Source organism: Pleurodeles waltl, chromosome 6, assembly GCF_031143425.1.
Source record: "Pleurodeles waltl isolate 20211129_DDA chromosome 6, aPleWal1.hap1.20221129, whole genome shotgun sequence".
Classification (NCBI taxonomy): Eukaryota; Metazoa; Chordata; class Amphibia; order Caudata; family Salamandridae; genus Pleurodeles; species Pleurodeles waltl.
In genome coordinates this window covers 1085433552-1085451717 of record NC_090445.1, presented here as the reverse complement: position 1 = coordinate 1085451717, position 18166 = coordinate 1085433552, and the positions used below count along the sequence as shown (strand labels likewise).

At 42.5% G+C, this 18166-nt stretch overlaps 1 protein-coding gene across 4 annotated transcripts in view; it reads left to right on the top strand.

Annotated features, from left to right (window-relative positions):
• Positions 1-18166, top strand: part of CAPZB (capping actin protein of muscle Z-line subunit beta) — a 185091-nt gene that overhangs the window by 120866 nt on the left and 46059 nt on the right. For all 4 annotated transcript variants that reach the window (XM_069240156.1, XM_069240155.1, XM_069240158.1 and 1 more), the window contains exons 5-6: positions 4589-4730; positions 8878-8994. In XM_069240156.1, coding sequence (XP_069096257.1) covers positions 4589-4730; positions 8878-8994 — 259 coding nt within the window. The remainder of the gene's footprint in view (positions 1-4588; positions 4731-8877; positions 8995-18166) is intronic.

The window sequence follows — 18166 nt, the reverse complement described above, 5'->3', positions numbered from 1 at the left end:
TGCCATCACATCTCTAAGAAGAGTATGTGAAATCCAAGCATTTACCATGCAAGAACCATTTATTCAAATACACAAGCATAAAGTAGTTCTACGGACAAATCCAAATGTTTTACCAAAAGTCATATCACCATTCCACTTGAATCAAACAGTAGAACTACCAGTGTTCTTCCCACAACCAGATTCTGTAGCTGAGAGAGCACTACATACATTAGACATCAAAAGAGCGTTAATGTACTACATTGACAGAACCAAACAAATTCGGAAAACAAAACAATTATTTATTGCTTTCCAAAAACCTCATTCAGGAAATCCAATTTCCAAACAAGGCATTGCTAGATGGATAGTTAAATGCATTCAAACCTGTTATCTCAATGCGAAGAGACAACTTCCTATTACACCAAAGGCACACTCAACTAGAAAGAAGGGTGCTACTATGGCCTTTCTAGGAAACATTCCAATGACTGAGATATGTAAGGCAGCCACATGGTCTACGCCTCATACATTTACCAAGCACTATTGCGTGGATGTGTTAACAGCACAACAAGCCACAGTAGGCCAGGCAGTACTACGAACTTTGTTTCAAACAACTTCAACTCCTACAGGCTTAACCACCGCTTTTGGGGAGATAACTGCTTACAAGTCTATGCAAAGCATGTGTATCTGCAGCTACACATGCCATCGAACGGAAAATGTCACTTACCCATTGTACATCTGTTCGTGGCATGAGACGCTGCAGATTCACATGCGCCCACCCGCCTCCCCGGGAGCCTGTAGCCGTTTCAAAGTTGATCTCGAACATTCGTAAATTTGTAAATAAATCACCTTAAAATACATTATGTACATACATGTTTACTCCATTGCATGGGCACTATTACTGTAATACACAACTCCTACCTCACCCTCTGCGGGGAAAACAATCTAAGATGAAGTCGACGCCCATGTGCAATGGAACCGAAAGGGGAGGAGTCCTCGATCTTGTGACTCGAAAAGACTTCTTCGAAGAAAAACAACTTGTAACACTCCGAGCCCAACACTAGATGGCGGGATGTGCAAAGCATGTGAATCTGCAGCGTCTCATGCCACGAACCACGAACAGATGTACACTGGGTAAGTGACATTTTCTATATATATATATATATATATATATATATAACGACTATGTGTATGTATAATGGCTATGTTTATGTATATTTATATATATATATATGTATATGTGTGTGTGTGTGTATATACACACACACACACACACACACACACACTTCCCTAAAACCTGATTGGCCTTTTGATGTTGCGGTAAAGATGTAGCATAATGGCCTTTTTGTTGTTTTCCCTTTCATTATATCTTATAGGATGCACTTCATTTTACATCAAGACGTACATTCCCTTGGCACTTATCCCTTTCCCTCTCTCACTGTTTCACTCACTCACTTTTTCCTTTTTCTAGTATTCTTAGTTTCCTCGTTTTTCTGTTTCCCTTTTCACTCACATTATGGAGCTCGCACTTGAGGGCTATGAATTTTAGCTCTATGTTCTTTCTTGCGAATTTCAAACTACTCTTTGTGGTCATCATACCTGTGTATTTTTCTTAACTGCTGTTTGACATATTATCTCCAGTATTAAGCATTATGGTACTGTAGGTGACTGGCCCTCTATGAAGTGTGCAAAACTAGGCACACTGTGCAGGGGGTCTGGGCTACCACACTTTGGTTTCCAGAGGTAAAAATTAGACCATCTGATGCTCCAAATTTAACTGGTCGAGCAGTTAGGCTAATCCAGGAGATGTGCTAGGTATTTGTTGTACTCGCAAATCCATTCATACACCACACACACTCCATAAATGACTCGAGACCAGAATTTATAAAAATACTTCATACTTCTTGAGGTATGACTTTTCAAAGTCTTAATAAAGTTAGTCTTTCTGTGCGTAATTACACACCAAGGGAATCAATAGGCAGTCACTTTAAAAAATGCATAAAAAATCGTACAATTGAGTTACCAGTCTCTTCTTTTGCAGGGTGGTCGAAGTAGTAATTGGGCACACTGTGCCAGCTGGAGAGCCTCAGGTGGCTCCCGGTTTTGGTTGGAGCAGTGTTGGAAAGTCTCTTGGCACAGTGCCACCTGGAAGAGGAGCTGGTTTTCACATTTAAAGATGGTGCCTTGGGGTCTCCTTGGGCTGTCGAGCTCACTAAAGTTGGGACCTTTTTGGAATTTAAAACTCCCCTTTTTGGATAACCAAACAAAGCAAGGGGTTTAGGGACCAGTGGAGCACAGCTTGTTCCTCGTTGCAGGGCGGCGGGATGCAAGGCGAGATGAAGATCCCGGAGCTGTGTGCAACAGACTTTTGGAGCTGGAGGTGAGTCTCTTTGAGGGCTGCTTACAGGACAACAGGGGCACCCTGGTAGGAGGTCCGGGTGTTCCTGCTGTCCCTCGATTGGGACTTCCTCCTGATCTTTTTCAGCTCTGAGGGATCTGGTTTTCTGGTTGTCAGATGTCAGCTGACCAGTACCTAGGGTATTTTTGCTGTAACTCGGCCACTGGAGGGTTCAGTACCACCAAACTTGGCTCACTCCTAGGTCACGTCCGGCCGGTTGTTGGTGTGTCGTTGAGTCTGGCTGCGTCTTCCGGTTGCGGAGATATCAGCCGGTCAGCGAAGTGACCCTCACTGGCTTGTTGGTTCTTGCTTGCTTTTTGATTGGTGCCTCCACTCAGAAGGGAGATCTGGGATGATTCTTTAAGCCTGGAGGTCCCCTGGGTTTCTTTGTGTCGGTCCAGTGTTCAGCTCCTCAGCAGCAGTGGATCTTCTTTAGTGCTAGTCTTCTGTCTTTTCAAATCCGATTTCTTGGTCTAGGGGTGCACACTAAATAATGAATTTAGAGGGCATTTTAGGAGAAACCTGGTAGTGTCCAATGGGACACATACCTATGGGTGGCTCCACCCACTTTAGTGACCACCTCCTGTGGGAAGGTTCACTTCCCTAAACCAGATTGGCTATTTCCCTCCATTCCAAACTGGAGGAAACTGAATTTGAGGGTCCACTTTGCAGGCAACACCTTAGGGGTGGTGCAGACTAGGTGAGGCCACTTCTTCTACCCTTTGTGTGTTTTCCCGCCTTTGCTCCCTCCAGAAGTGTGGGTTTGCAATGGGGGAGGCCATCTGCTTCTAGTTGCCGGCCTAAGGATCGAGTTTCAAGGGTGGTAGACCTTTGAAGTTCACTGCCAGGAGAGTGCACATTCCTGAGGGAGGGGGTTTTAGCTTCTCCACCCAGGAAGGGCATTGTTCTACAAACCAGAGACCCAGGGCTCTCTCCCAGGTTTGTATATTGGCTGTCTGGATGTGGCAGGCTGGCTGGAACCAGTCGGCAATCATGCCAGGATAGTTAGCTTTTGCAGGGGGCACCTCTAAGGTGACCCCTGGACACAGTTCATAATAAATCCAGTACTGGTACCAGTTTGGATTTATCATTCTGAGTTGTTTGATACCAAACAACCCACGGTTCAGAGTAGCCATTATGTAGCTGGAAAACTCGTGTTGACCAGTGTCCAGCACATATATTAAAATGGCTGCTCTGTTCACTCACTATGTCCCAGGCTTGGCAAGGACACAGTGGGGGCATATTGCTTATGCAATTATGCCCTCACATATAGTATGGTGCACACTGCCTTAGGTCTGGAAGGCCTGCTAGAGGGATGACTTACCCATAACATATGCAGTGTAGGGTGGACAGGGTACTTGGAGTGTGCCATGTCGAGTTTGTCTGTTTAGGTTTGCCCCAGTACACTCAGCCTGCTATGGCAGTGCGGGGTGCATCTGGATGCATGGTCCTAGAGGGTGGCACAATCAGTGCTGCTGTCCTCCGGGGCTTACCCATAGTACCCCATGCCCTGGGTACCCAAGTACATTTTACTAGGGACTTATAGTGGTAGCTAAAGGTGTAGCAAATTACTTTTACAATGTTTTAGGGAAAGAACACTGGCACTGGGAACCAGGTTAGCAGGTTCCTAGTGCTTTCCAGTCCAAGTTTCTTTCAGAAACAGGCGAAAAGTGGTTGGGGGGCTGGCGGTGGGGTACAGCAACAAGCTGCCTGTCTCTCAAAGGTACCTTTTGAACAAATCATATTGTATGTATCTGATCGGGCATTTAAAAACATTTCTTGAAATGTGGGGTATATTCTGCTTTGACGGGCCTCTTGATATTTTTATATATTGTTTTTGTTCTTTTTTGCTCTTTCTAAAAACTAATAAAATATTTAGACCAAATAAAGAGACGTTGCCTCACCCTTTCCGATCTGTACTTTTATTATCATTGGCAGAACAAGTTGCTTTGTCATACTTTAACATTTTCAACCTTGTGACCTGCAAATCATACTCAACTGCACACTCCAGCCCAAAAGGTGTCTCCTGCAGCAGAAACATAGTAAATGTATTTATCTTAGCTGATCATTCTGTGATAGTTTCCTCCAGCTCTTCCACCTCGGTTGGGTTTTGCCCATGTACCAATGGAAGGCAGCTGTGTACACCTTTGTTTCTACATTATCTGTTCTTCTCCTTCCTCTGGTATAAATGTTCATATTGCTACTTTTTTTCTGTAGGTACTTTGAAGGTGGAGTGTCCTCTGTCTACCTCTGGGACTTAGAGCATGGTTTTGCTGGGGTGATACTCATTAAGAAAGCTGGCGATGGATCTAAGAAGATAAAGGGCTGCTGGGACTCCATCCACGTTGTAGAGGTGCAGGTATGTCCTTCATCTGAGAAACTAGTTTTGGGAGACACATGCTGTGTACTGGGCCCCAGAGTATGCTGTGTATATCTGATTGACAGAGGCCAATGAGCCCCACATTGTGTGACATCGTAAGCCTTTCCTGATGTTGAGGCACTGTGGTCACTTACCAGCTATGCAAAGTGTATATATGCCTTTAAACTTTGGCCTGAACAGGATTCACAACTGAAAGGGACAGGATTCTCCTCACATAGAAGAAGTGCAGGTATGATTCTACTCCTGCTGATTCTCAGCGCCCTCCCCCGACCTTTCCACATCACACTGGGGGAGGGGGCTAATGTATTCACTCAACAGCAAGGCTGGCCAGTCCTGAGATACTGTCCCAAACCTTCCTGTTGAGCAGTGTCTGAAAACTTTGCCTTCCATCCATGTGCAGCCAGAAAGAGCTCTCATTTATGCTTAGTCTGCCCTTCCACAGTAGAAAATCGCCTTACGCACTTTAGCTTAAGATAAATCTGTGTTGAATTCTTGAATATTCTACCATAGTAGCGGGCAGTCCACTAGGACTGTTTCTCAGATTTTGAAGAGATGAGCCAAGACAATGAGAGACTAAACTCTTTGCAACAGTGAAAGGGTACCAGTCGAGGCCAAGGCATCGGTTGACATCAGGCGGAGAAGCACTGTGGTTCAGATTTGTGCTTGAATCCCCAAAATTAGGAGACAGAGAATGATCTCACTAGCACCTTACAGTCTTTGATGAGAATCAGAGAGGGTCCTAGAGCCACAGATATGGGGAGAATCACAAAGAGGGTTGCTTAGTTATGCTGCAGTCATCAAGATAAGGTAGGAGTGCATATGGTATCTGCTCATTCCAGGAATCGCAGAGGCGAGAAGAACATGGGGTCTTCAAGCTCATCTAGAACAGTTGAGAAATATAGCAGGGCTCAGTTGTTCTGAAATTTCAGAGAATAGAAAAGACTGAGTGGTAAGCACCCCAGAAGAGATGGACATGGGCAAAAACTAAGGATTATTTTCAGAACAAGCTAGATCAGGGATATGGTGGTGGAGAGTAGACAACTCGCCCGAGCCTAAGGGGTGAGTATAGAGTGCCCTGTAGGAGGAACAGACGTGAGTGTGATTGTGGGTGTAGTGCCGATGTCACATGGACTGCTGAGAATCCACTGCTGGAGAGATGACGTTAAAGATGCAATGAGGCAAGGAGTGTGGTTGCCTACATGCCAGGAAAGACCAATGTGCTGTGCATGGAAAGATTTTGCTCAGGTTGCTCACAGTTCTGTATGTATGTGACTCAATAGTCTCAAGCACACCTACTGTTTGGATATTAAGTTACCAACTCGCATATGTTTACCTAAATGGAGAGTGAATCCACCAGAAGCTACTGGTTATGACTGTCTGAGTCACAGAATCCAATATTCAACTCTCTGCCGTTTTGGCCTTACTAGACCTTTACTCTGCTGGCAATCAAATAAGCTCAGGAATAGGTTGCATTGTTTCCACAATTTAATGACAACTATCGTTTCTCTCCCGAAAATGGGTCTTTTTGCATTTCAATTATTTCAGTTTCTGGATGAGTTTTTTTTTTTTTTTTTAAATTTTTTTATTCCATGATCCCCTTATCCATAATGTGTTTCGAGTTGATCATTCTTCTTTAGGGGGAATCTGAAGTTGTTATATTCTACCCAAGTCTGTGAAAACACAAGTAAGAAAAAAAAAGTGAAGCAAAAACATTTAAGGGAAATAAATACATCATACATACAAACTACATCTGACGACAGATTTGGTTCCGATCAGCATTTGCATCATCCAGTAGTTGAAAGCTGAACCTCAACTTTGTACAATAGAAATAACCTGACCAGTGTCTGTTTCCATGTATAATTGAGCATTGGTAATGCCCATAGTTCTGGCTTTAAAGGAATGGCATGTGGTAGTGTGAAGCATTACTGTTGGATAGCATAGGAATGGATATGTATTTATGTGGACACAAAGAACTTGTAGCGTAATATTGGTGAAGGTTATATGGTCAGGTAACTGTTGCACTGTTAATCCGGACCTAAAAACCCATGTATGTTAGTGATTGTCCTCCTCCAATCTATGCTGCTGCCAGAGAAATATACCTTAAATCATCTTATTATTGAAGAAAATTTAATAGCTTTACTAGATAAATAAACTAAGTGATCACAGCTATGTGGAGAGCAAGCACTTTTTTGTGTAGAGGCACACCTCTTCTGCCCAATCAAAAAGTACACCTAGCTCCCAACATGTGGGCTGAGACCAAAGCTCCTAACTTGTGAAGTTCACATAATTTTCTGGTGATAGCTGTGCTGTGAAGCCAGACCATAAAAAGATCTTTAACAATAAACCTGTTAGAGCATCTTGAGGTAACATGACCGTCATAACATCTTAAATTAATCTTAACCATAATATTGTGCACCATACATACTACATTAAATTCACTCATGGACCATTTTGAAAACGTAGCCATAGGGATAGTCAAAGGTGTTAAGAAATATTCAGCGTTGTCCTTATCTTACCTCCAGTGCACAGGGCGCGATAACTATGATCGTAATGCACATACATTGTCTTTTGTTTTCCAGAATGGATACAGTGGAGTTTTGTGTGCTCCAGTCCATTTAACCCTGTGTACTAGAAGGACTGTGAATCCTGCAATAGGCTGCTTGTGAAGCATAATGGTCCATAAACTGAGCAAGATTTAGGTTTGAAAATCAATGCTGAATACAAGTAGTTTGCCCATTTGTCATGGGACCAGAAGTAACTTATTGGAAACGGGAAATCCTGGTAGAAGTATATGTGTAGCCATCTTTTAACATAATATATGTATCTAATAATTTGTGTCTTTTATACACCAAGGTTGTCACTGTATTGGTGATTACAAAGGTAAAATCGCATGGTAAATAATTTAGACCAGAGAAGCTGGTGTTCACACTATCTGAAATGCCTAGTTCATGTATTGAGACGTCAGTCAAACTGCCAGTATCAGACACAGAAAATAGAGTATAGAATGGAAAGGATTATACTTCTGGGAAACTAAGTATCTTGGCCAGGAGGATAAACCTCTTGTTCCTGCTACAATATATAGACCTCCTCTTATAAAAGGGTAAATTGCTGGATCTGGTTTTCTCTGCTGCAAAAACGTATTGCCCTCCTATGATTTTCCTGTAGTAACAGATAAAGTGAAATATAATTGATATCCGATATGTGTTCTGTGCCTAGAGGAGGGAGGCCAAATAAGTGTGGCTTCGTGGAAAATAGCTCAAAGTGAGAAGCAGCCCTATAGAAATAAAAAGGACCAATTTGTCGGCAATATAGAGTGACAGTCTATCGCCTTCTGAAGAGTGTGTCAGTTGGGTTCAAAGATAGAAGCTAGTTCAATGTTATCACTCATTCGTCTTGGAAATATTATCGGAAGTTTATTAATCCAGAAAATTCAGAAGAAATCTGATCTGTTTCTCCCAAAGTTCATAATGAGTTTTCAAATTCTAAGTTGAGCTAGGCTGGGATTTTTCTCCATGAAGTGCTTAGCCACCCCCTGATTTAGGAAAAGGGGGGGGGGGGGCGTTATAATGGTACCTTTATTTTCAGCTATTCTTGTTTTGATTCTCCTTTCTGTTTTTCCTACATAGTCAAAGCTGCAGGGTCATTTAGTAAATATACACAGTGCGTGAAATCACATGTGGAAGTGCATTTTAATTTAATATTTTCTCCAGTTACTTACAGTAACAAAAGAGTCTGAAGGGTGTATCAGTCTTGGAAAAAAGAGCCTAGAGGGAAGCTGTGCATGTAATGAAGGTGGTGGAAGTATACTGCCCAGTGGATTGATTCTGTCCAAGGGATGGAGAGGGGCCCAGAAATACTTTCTGTTCTGCCCCCCCCCCCGGACAGGAGAAAAAGCATATGGAAGGGGGCATAGGAAGGACTTAGAGAAAAGAGTAAAAAAAATAGTAATCAGGTTGATGCATTGACCTACTATGAATGGGTTGGAGTGGTGTGCATGGGTCAAGAGGCAGTACAATTGTATGTGCTAAGCAAGAAGTGCTAATGACCAGATGGCGGCGGTCTTAAGCATTTCTATTACAGATCGGTTGCAAACAATGAAGATTTTCCTCTGCTAATTGCTTTGCAGGAGAAGTCAAGTGGCCGTACAGCTCATTATAAGCTCACCTCTACAGTGATGCTCTGGTTACAGACTAACAAGATGGGCTCAGGAACTATGAACCTAGGAGGCAGCCTCACCCGACAGGTATGAGTCATTTCCTACTCATATTCATTTCCAGCCTTCTCATGCATGTTTCATCCCTTGCTTTGAGTCCACCAATAACAATTTTTTTTTTTTTTTATTACTTGAGCTCAAACAAATACATGATACAAAATTCGTACATATCATAACCTATGACAAATAGATGCAAACAATTTACTGTAAAAATCATTCTGTTCTAACATTTCATTGAGACTATACTTTTCCTAAAAATAAAAAATAAAAAATAAATAAAAATATTCTCATAATCTTATAATATAAAGTGCTTTGGTACATGTGTGCAAAAAGCAAATCGTAAACCGGCAAAAAGGGAAAGGCAGCCATAGTGGAATTAATCAAGACCAACATTATTGCCCTAGCCTGAATCCAAAAACAGATGACCCTTTACATTATGTTGCTTTCAGACACTATCGTTATCAAGTCTACTCAGGACATACACCCATATTAAAGTGTTGTGTGCTGGGTATTATAAAATCGGGGGAAAAACATACCTTGTTGCGACAGTACTAAGTCCTATACTACTTAAACCTGCCTTGGAGAGTGAAAGGCCGAACAAATTACATTTCGAAATCTGTAGATAATTAAAAACTGCTGGTACCTAATATATCCTTTATATGGCCGACAACCTACTGCTCCATTCCTATAGTGTCTGATACCTGGTCTTTCTTAGTAGTTTTGCGTCTCTAATGAAAGCAGGGATGTTCATTGTGGATTCCTTTACCATTGTCTTAATAAAAAAAACTCACCCAACACTCCCACCCTCCTGACAACCCCTCATGCCCCCCTTCCCCCTTCCTTCTGAAAATCTGCCCACTAAAATCCAATACGGCTGCTCGATAATATATCGTGCGGGCTATTCCTTGCTGGTCCTTCTGAAGCTGGGGTGTAGCAAGCTTAACGCGGGGGGCCTTGTCATGCCATATAAAGCTCCTCAGCAAGGAACTGAGTTCTTGAAAATAGCTGTTCTTAAACTTAATGGGGGCACCAGAGAACTGAAAAACAGTGGGGGCAAAATTGACATCTTAACCAATGCTACCCATCCAGTCAACATCAAAGGTAAGAGACCACCTATCCAACAGACCCTGTGCCTTTCTGCGCATAGCAGTATAAATCAGCTGAAATAACTGTGAAAAATCACTAGTGACGTATATCATCAGGTACCTAACTGTGCCAGGAGCCTTCCCCTGATGATGTAGAAATCTCAGCAAATCTTCAGCCGAGGCTTTAAACAATAGCACTCCCATGTTCTCGGGTTCACTTTATAACCAGCAATATTTGTGTATTCTTCCAGTAATTCAAATGCCCATTGACTTCATCAGGCTTAAGATATAACACCATGTCGTCCGCAAATAACTTTAATTTGGGCATCCCTTCCAACGGTACAACCAACTTGGGTGTGCTATGTAATTTAATTGCTAAAGGCTGTATGAAGAAAGCAAAGAGTACGGGGGATAGAGGACACCTCTGACAGGTACCTTTTATTGGTGAAAATCTCCCCAACTGTACTAGTATTCTCAATAACCTTAGTCGCCGCAACCTGATATACATTTTTAAACATCATCATAAATTGTGCAGGGCAACCGAATTGCAGTAGGGAAAAGAATAACTTATTCCAGTTGACCACGTCGAACGCCTTCTCGGCGTTGACCATCATTGCCACTGCCAGTATTTGGTTACATGAGAAATAATCAATAACATGAATCTAAACATTGGTTTTTAAGGCCCTCACTCGATTAGAAACAAAACCTCTCTGGTCCTGATGGATCAATGCTTGTCCTGCTAGTCAGACCTGTGTTACTCAAATTTTAGTCAAGAGCTTATAGTCCGCATTTAGCAGACCTATTGGTCTATAAGAATTGACATTCAGACATTTGCCCTTTTTGTCTAAACATATGATGGATTTCTTAAAGGAGATGGGGACCACTCCACCTTCCCATAAATAATTAAAAGATTCTGTCAAAAAGGGCACAAGTTGTTGAGAAAATATAGCATTGAGAGGGGAATCAGTCATTGCCACTCACTTTCGCATTGGACATTTTCCCAGAATTTCCAACACCTCAGAATCTGTCATTTTCCCCATCATAGTCTTGGCAGATGTGCAGGATAGCTGAGGCAAAGGTGATGAATAGAAATATTGTTATATATGAGCCTGAGGCACTTGGTATGTAGCTTCATATAGATATCTAAATTGATGGAGAAAAACCTAGGCAATGTCGTCTTTCTCCTAAACCATTCTATGTGTGGCCGGGTCCAGAGTCTGTTGCACTAGCAATTTCTCCTGTTTGGCCCCAGGGAGTTTACATGTCTGCTGCCCTGCTTTGTACACTTGCTGTCGATAGGTTTTAGAACAATTAACTTCTTCTGATATTTAGTTTGGCCTGTTCCAGATCCTTCACTGAGGAATTCTGGGCAGATGATTTCATAGCTGCCCATGTCTTGATTTCAGGAGAAGATTTAAGCTCCTGAACCTGTCTGCAACATTCCTTGAACGGATTAGCTATATATGCTATAAGATGCTCTCGTGCAGTGGCCTTAAAAGCTTCCAAAACAGATAAAAGTGGAGCTGTTTTTCTGATAATAAAATAAATAAATAAATAAACTCTGCTATAAACACGCTCATTTCCCGTATACATTGTTGATTGGACAATAAGGCCCTATCAAACTGCCATCTAGATCTTGTATTGGGCAGGACGTCTGATTCAACTGACCTTGATTTCACAGAGTGAGCGTTTGACAAAATGTCTGTTTCCGCTAATTTAATTCTCTGGGACACCAGAAAATAGTCAAGATGAGATGCTCTTTTATAGCACTAAGAGTAACTCGTATATTGAGCTCTGGTCGGATTTGTCAGCCACTAAGCCCAAAGTCTTGCCGAAAAGAAGACAACACCTGCTTAGTCTTGATTTTCATCTGTTTTTTGGCCTTGTTGAATGTACCTAATATAGAGGTCTTCAAACGTATTGAAGCTGAGACCCCCACCCTGTCAAACTTTTTTAGGCATAAGGACCACCTTCTGCCAAACATTTCTAGAACCTGGTACTCCTTATCGACAACCATCAATGCCCTCAATTCCCACAGCAAATTATTTTTACGGTAGAAAAATAATATGAAACGGTGTTTAGCAAACCAAAGGTTTGTGGGTGACTCCTAGTTATGTTAGTTTGCTGCTATTGTTGGCTTCAGTCATGTTTGGGAGGGAGGCTGGATGTCCTTGAGAGTCTGAGCAACAAGAACCATTCCCGACCCAGTGGTATGACATCCTGTGCCCCCATGCACCATAGGGCTTAATTAATGTGTTCACCTGCGACACAGTGCTTTCTCTTTCTGATGCTGCCTGGGAGTAAGAGCTGGCTAGGTGCAGCCATATGCTGAACCTGGCACTGTCTGGGCGGTAGAGCAGCTAAGGCAGCGGCTAGCACAGTATGTAGGACAGTGCATGTCTGCACGACTAAAAGGTGAGGTGCCCCTCACGTTAAAAAAACACATATACAGGGTTCAATTTAGCCCAAAATTAAGTTTTGGTTGCGCCTTGAGACTGTGAGTAGTCTCGCTATCTAGGAACCCTGATTGACTGATTGAGGCATGCACCAAACTGGAGGCACAGGAAGCAGCGCTAATTAGAAACATAACTGTTGCTTGCCACCAGCCCTGATAGCCTCAGCTGCGGTCAGACTGCTGCAGCCAGCGCAGCTGAGCCTTCCCTCCCCTCCCAGCTAGTGCTACCAGTGCCAGCTATATTGTGATAAGTGAACTGTTTTCACTGATGTCAGTGCTGTGTGCAGTGCAGTGCTCCAGTTCGCGTCCGCCTCCCACCATCCCCAAGGGAATGGGCAGCCAGGCCAAACAGCTGTCAAAGTGCAAAAAAATAAAAATAAAAAGGGGGGTTGGGACTGAGATTCTGCATGCAGTAGTGGTGGTGTCAGTGAGCGTGGGGGCGAGGTCAAAGGTGTGGTCAAAAACGAAATATTATGTATGTTTTTTAGGTCTCTCTTAGTCGGGAGCTACATATAAAATGACACACAACTTAAAAGAAAATTAAATACAAAAAGTTGTTACTCATTGGGAAATGCACAACAGTACATTATGAAACCTCTATTAGTTAATGCACTGCAGTGGTTTGTGTGTAACCAGAGAGCCACACAATTAAATCTTGGTTGGTGCAGTGGAAAATAGTGACTTGTTTATTTTTTGTGCTACGAGGTCACAACCTGTGACAGAAAGCACTGTGAATATGTAATTCATTATTTTAAACTTGTATTACAAACAGTATAAAATATACTGCTACAAAATGCATTAAGTTTTATGATAAAACGGTGCTTCTAAAATATAGATTTTATCAATACCCATACTGTGTAATGCAATATATATTTTTTTTTTTTTACATAACTGCCTCTTCAACACCTCCTTGGGGTAGTAAGCGCCACGTAAATACAATTATAATGAAAAGCACTTGCATCCCAGCTCAGTTGTTAACTGCAGTACCACTCAAAAAAATAAAACTGTTATCACAAAGATAAGCCAGTACTGTCTCCCAAGCGTCCTTTTACATTTGCAGATTAACTCGTAGCGCACATTTACATTTCTTTCAGGCAGCAGCACCCTGACAGGAAGTGGTTTATCTATCTGTAGGGCTTTGGGCGCAGGACACTCCATGAACAACACTTCAACTGAAGCATTTACAATGTCGGAATTAAATGTCCCTGTGACAGTTGTTTTATGAGAAGTAGGAGAACGGTTTCCATAAATCCTTTTTGTGCGGACACTATGGCTGTGGAATGCGTAACCCGCCTTTCCATGACTCCACCCCTCAATGCCTCCACCCCCCCCCAGCTGTCTCACACCACAGATTAAAGATCTCCAGTCTAATGAAAGATCTTGAATAAAATTAAAATCATCAACCCCCCTTCATCGCTAATAGGACCATATTAATTTATCAATTTGAGAGGGGCACCATTTAACATTACCTTAAGTAAGAGCCTTCTTTCCCTCGGATCACAGATTGTCTCTCTAATTTCCCAGTTGATACCATTACCTAAATAAATCGCAATAACTCTGACTACCCCTACTAAGGGGAATAAGAAAACTGCTTAGGGATAAAGATTGTCGGGTTATTGCTGTTCACATGAGTTTCCTGTTTAAAAAAAAAAAAAAAAAATCACGGAGCTACTGATGTTAACCGTCTCATAAGGCTTGCATATTTACACTTAAGAATTCCATTAGCGTTGCACAAGAGAATTCTTAAGCTATACATTGCATTTGCTATGCACACATTAACACTAGGGCATTAACTAGGACAGTCATCTTAAAAAAAAAAAAAAAAAAAAGCTTCATTTTTCTTTTGCCCACCACCAGTACCCCCACCCATTCCTTGAGCCCCTACACGCCCCTGACCCCCACCTCGCCAACCCCCCACCCACTACCCAAAACTGACGTGTGCCATGTTAATGGCCCCTACTGCACTCTTAAATCTGCCTTGTCCCCCCTCCCCTGCAAGGACACCTGTCACCCTGACCCTAGATGCTACCAGGCAGACAAAGTAAGATACTCCTAAGTAGCAAAAACAATTCAATGGAGTTAGGGAAAAAAAAACAAAGCAGCTGGCATAACCCCCACCAAGATCTAGCATCCCGGTTGCCGCGCTTAGTATCACCTGGTGGCCTAGTAGTATATCTAAAGCTCATGTCTTGGAGCAACAAAGATAATACAATCTATCCTAGACTATTTTGGCTGCTGGACTTTTTGAATTCTGCTTGGCCTGCAGATATTAACCCACATTTGAAAACTGTGTCATTGAGACATGGAGTAATAAGGTATTTCAACCTTCCAGTATGAACTTGACTTGCCTTCTCCAGTGTGTCAGTGTTGCATTTAAAACTGGGCCCTATATTGATGAAGAGACAATGGATTGGGTCCTTGATTCCTAATGTTCTTTTGTATAGAAAAACAGTTGTGGGAGAAACACTTTTAGGCAGCTCTAACCCTGTGATGCATGGCATATTTGTACATCAAGGTAGCTCTTAAGAATCCCCCTTGTTCATGTGTTTCCACCCGTCTGACACAAAGAGGGGATGGGCAAGAGAAGGCAGCTTGTCTCAATCCCAGCTCACCTCTTTTCACCATGCATGTTCCAGAGTATCCACACTGTGTGTTTGAAGAAGGTAACAGTTGCTTATATTCTGCAAGCACAAGAGGTCAGATGGTAAATTTTGTTGGGAGCTGTCTAGGGCTGGCTTGCAAAAAGTCCATGCAAGAGATGTGAAGGCCATCTGGGCAGAGTGCCATAAACCTAGTGATAACGTTCCTTTGGCACTTGGGCTCATCATAAAACAAACAAAATCATTTCTACAGTTGCCAACAGGAGAATAATACTTGATATCTGGATGCCTGATCTGAGTATGCAGATTTTAAATGTAGTTGCCAAAAACAGTGATTATACTTGGAGCCTCGACTGGCAAACAAATGTCCATGCGTTTCATCTTACGGTTATGTAAGAGCAGCCCTAGGTAGAGGGTGACGGTTTGAGAAAAAAGCCAGGCTTCATCCCACCTGTCTTCTTGACAAGCTGAGAGGTTCTGGACTGATTGCCATAAAGCTGATGAAAGCACTCCTTGGCACTAGCACTCATGTTGAGACAAACCAACTCCAATTAATCTTCTTAAATGCAAAAAGCATCTCAGGATGAGGACTATCTAGAGTGGGAGCACCCTCCTTCAATGACACAAGACTTGTTTGCCTGCAGTCTGCCTAATGAGTGTAAGTGCACATTGATAAGAACAGGTCAATGCTGTGGAAGTTGCTTTCTCTCAAAAGCATTGATGGAGAAACCAGCACACCGGAAGGTTCTTGCAAAGAAAGGCAACTTTACCCTTTATTGGCACCCCAAATCACCATATGATCTTTGAACAGCACCCACTAGCACAGTACCTGTGTTCATCTGAGGTGTTCCTCAACTGCCACTAGGTGTGCTACCTCTTCAACTGATGGCACCAAAAACTCTTACTATATCATCCAAATCGGGTTCTCCACACGATCCATCTCCCCCAAGGGTGTTTAATCTTGCCCCATATCCTATTGCTTTGCACTTAAGAGAAATTATGCTCTTTTGTTCAAAGAAGGCCACTTCCCCACACCTTGGAAAAGGGCACCACTCCTTTCACTCAAGAAAAAAGAAAACGAACCTAAATGCCTGGGACCTGAACATTTAAAGACCTATTTCAAGATTACCACTTCCCTCCAATATTGTAGAGAAAATCATGAACAGTTCATGAAGTACATAGATAGGTACGACGTGCTCAATCCCACACAGTTTGGATTTAGGCCAGGGCATTGTACAGAAACTGCCCTTATTGAAGCACCCAAAGAAATAAGAGCATCATTGCACAATGGAGGCCGTGCAGCACTTATGTGACTTGGTCTATCAGCAGTATTTGATACTGTGAACCACGAGCTGCTTCTCATCCGCTTTGCCCAGTTAGGAATAAATTGCATAGCGCTGAATCTTCTTGGATCCTTTCTCCACGCCCTTGAACAATTGGTAGCCGTGGGTGATTGTGCATCTCACCCCTTTTTGCTGACGTGCAGGGTGCCCCAAGGATACTCTTTGAGCCCTACTCTGTTTAACGTTTATATAACACCTCTGGCCGACCTGATATTTTAGTTTGGCTTCTCCCTGAGTTCTTATGCAGATGACACACAGATTGTCGTCTCTCTGAATAATAATGATTCCTATATAGGACCCATACCCTGTGACTGCATCTTTGCTGTCAGTGGTTGGATGAACATGAACTGTTTAAAACTAAACTCACATAAACTGAAGTTCTTCATTTTGGAACCCAACCGTCATTTTGGTCCCCGAATTGGTGGCCACAAGAGCCGGGGGACTCCCATCCCCAGTGAAGAAAGCCTGCAATCTTGTGATTGTCCTAGATAGCAAGTTGACTTTCACCGACCAGTTACCTCATCTGATTTTTATGTTTTAAAAACAAAAAAGAAAATCCTTCCCCTTGAATTGCAGAGAATTTTGGTTACATCTCTTGTTCTTTCTAAATTCTAAATTAGATTACAGCAACAGCCTGTATTCCAATCTGCAGTAACAACTAATAAATAAATTGCAAGTCATACAGAATGCTGGAGCACACTTTTTTTTTTTTTTTTTTTTTTAAAAGGTTCCTAAGTTTCAATCAACCTCTAAAGCCTTAAGGAAAGTACACTGGCTTCCGATTAATAAAAGAATAATTTTAAAGTTGTGTGTGACTTATAAAACATTACCTGATGGATTTTCTGGAATGGTAAGCCCCACCCAGGACTCTCCGTTCAAGAAAGCTTCATAGGGCGTGTTGGAAATGGCCCTTTTTGCAGGGTTACCCCCAAACTTTTTGCCTTCTTCCTCCTATTTTTTTATTAGTTCATCCGTGATTGGCATATTTGATTTACTGTTAAAGTGCACTAGAGGGGCCCAGGGCCTGTAAATCAAATGCTTCTAGTGGGCCTGCAGGACTGGTTGTGCCCACCCACATTAGCAGCCCTGTAAACATGACTCAGACCTGCCATTGCAGTGTCTGTGTGTGCAGTTTTAAACTGCCAATTTGACTTGGCAAGTGTACCCACTTGCCAGGCCTCAACCTTCCATTTTACTACACGTAAGGCACCCCTAAGTTAGGCCCTAGGTAGCCCCATGGGCAGGGTGCCGTGTATGTTTAAGGGAGGACATATGCTAGTGTGTTTTATATGTCCTAACAGTGAAATACTGCTAAATTCAGTTTTCACTGTGCAAGGCCTATCTCTCTCATAGGTTAACATGGGTGCTGCCTTTAAATATCCTTAAAGCGCAGATTCTCTTTGAGAGCAGATAAAAATATGGAGTTTAGGGTCTCTGAGCTTACAATTTAAAAATACATCTTTTAGTGAAGTTGGTTTTTAGATTGTTAGTTTGAAAATCCCACTTTTAGAAAGTAGGCATTTTCTTGCTTAATCCATTCTGTGACTCCGCCTGTTTGTGGATTCCCCGTCTGGGTCAGTTTGACAGTTGGGCTGTTCACATCTCTCCTCTCAACAGTGACACAAAAGGGGCTGAAGTGTAGCCTGCATATCTTGATTAGCCATCTGTGCTGGAGGGGAGGGGAGCAGTGGTCACTCACACCTGAAAGGACTGTCCCTG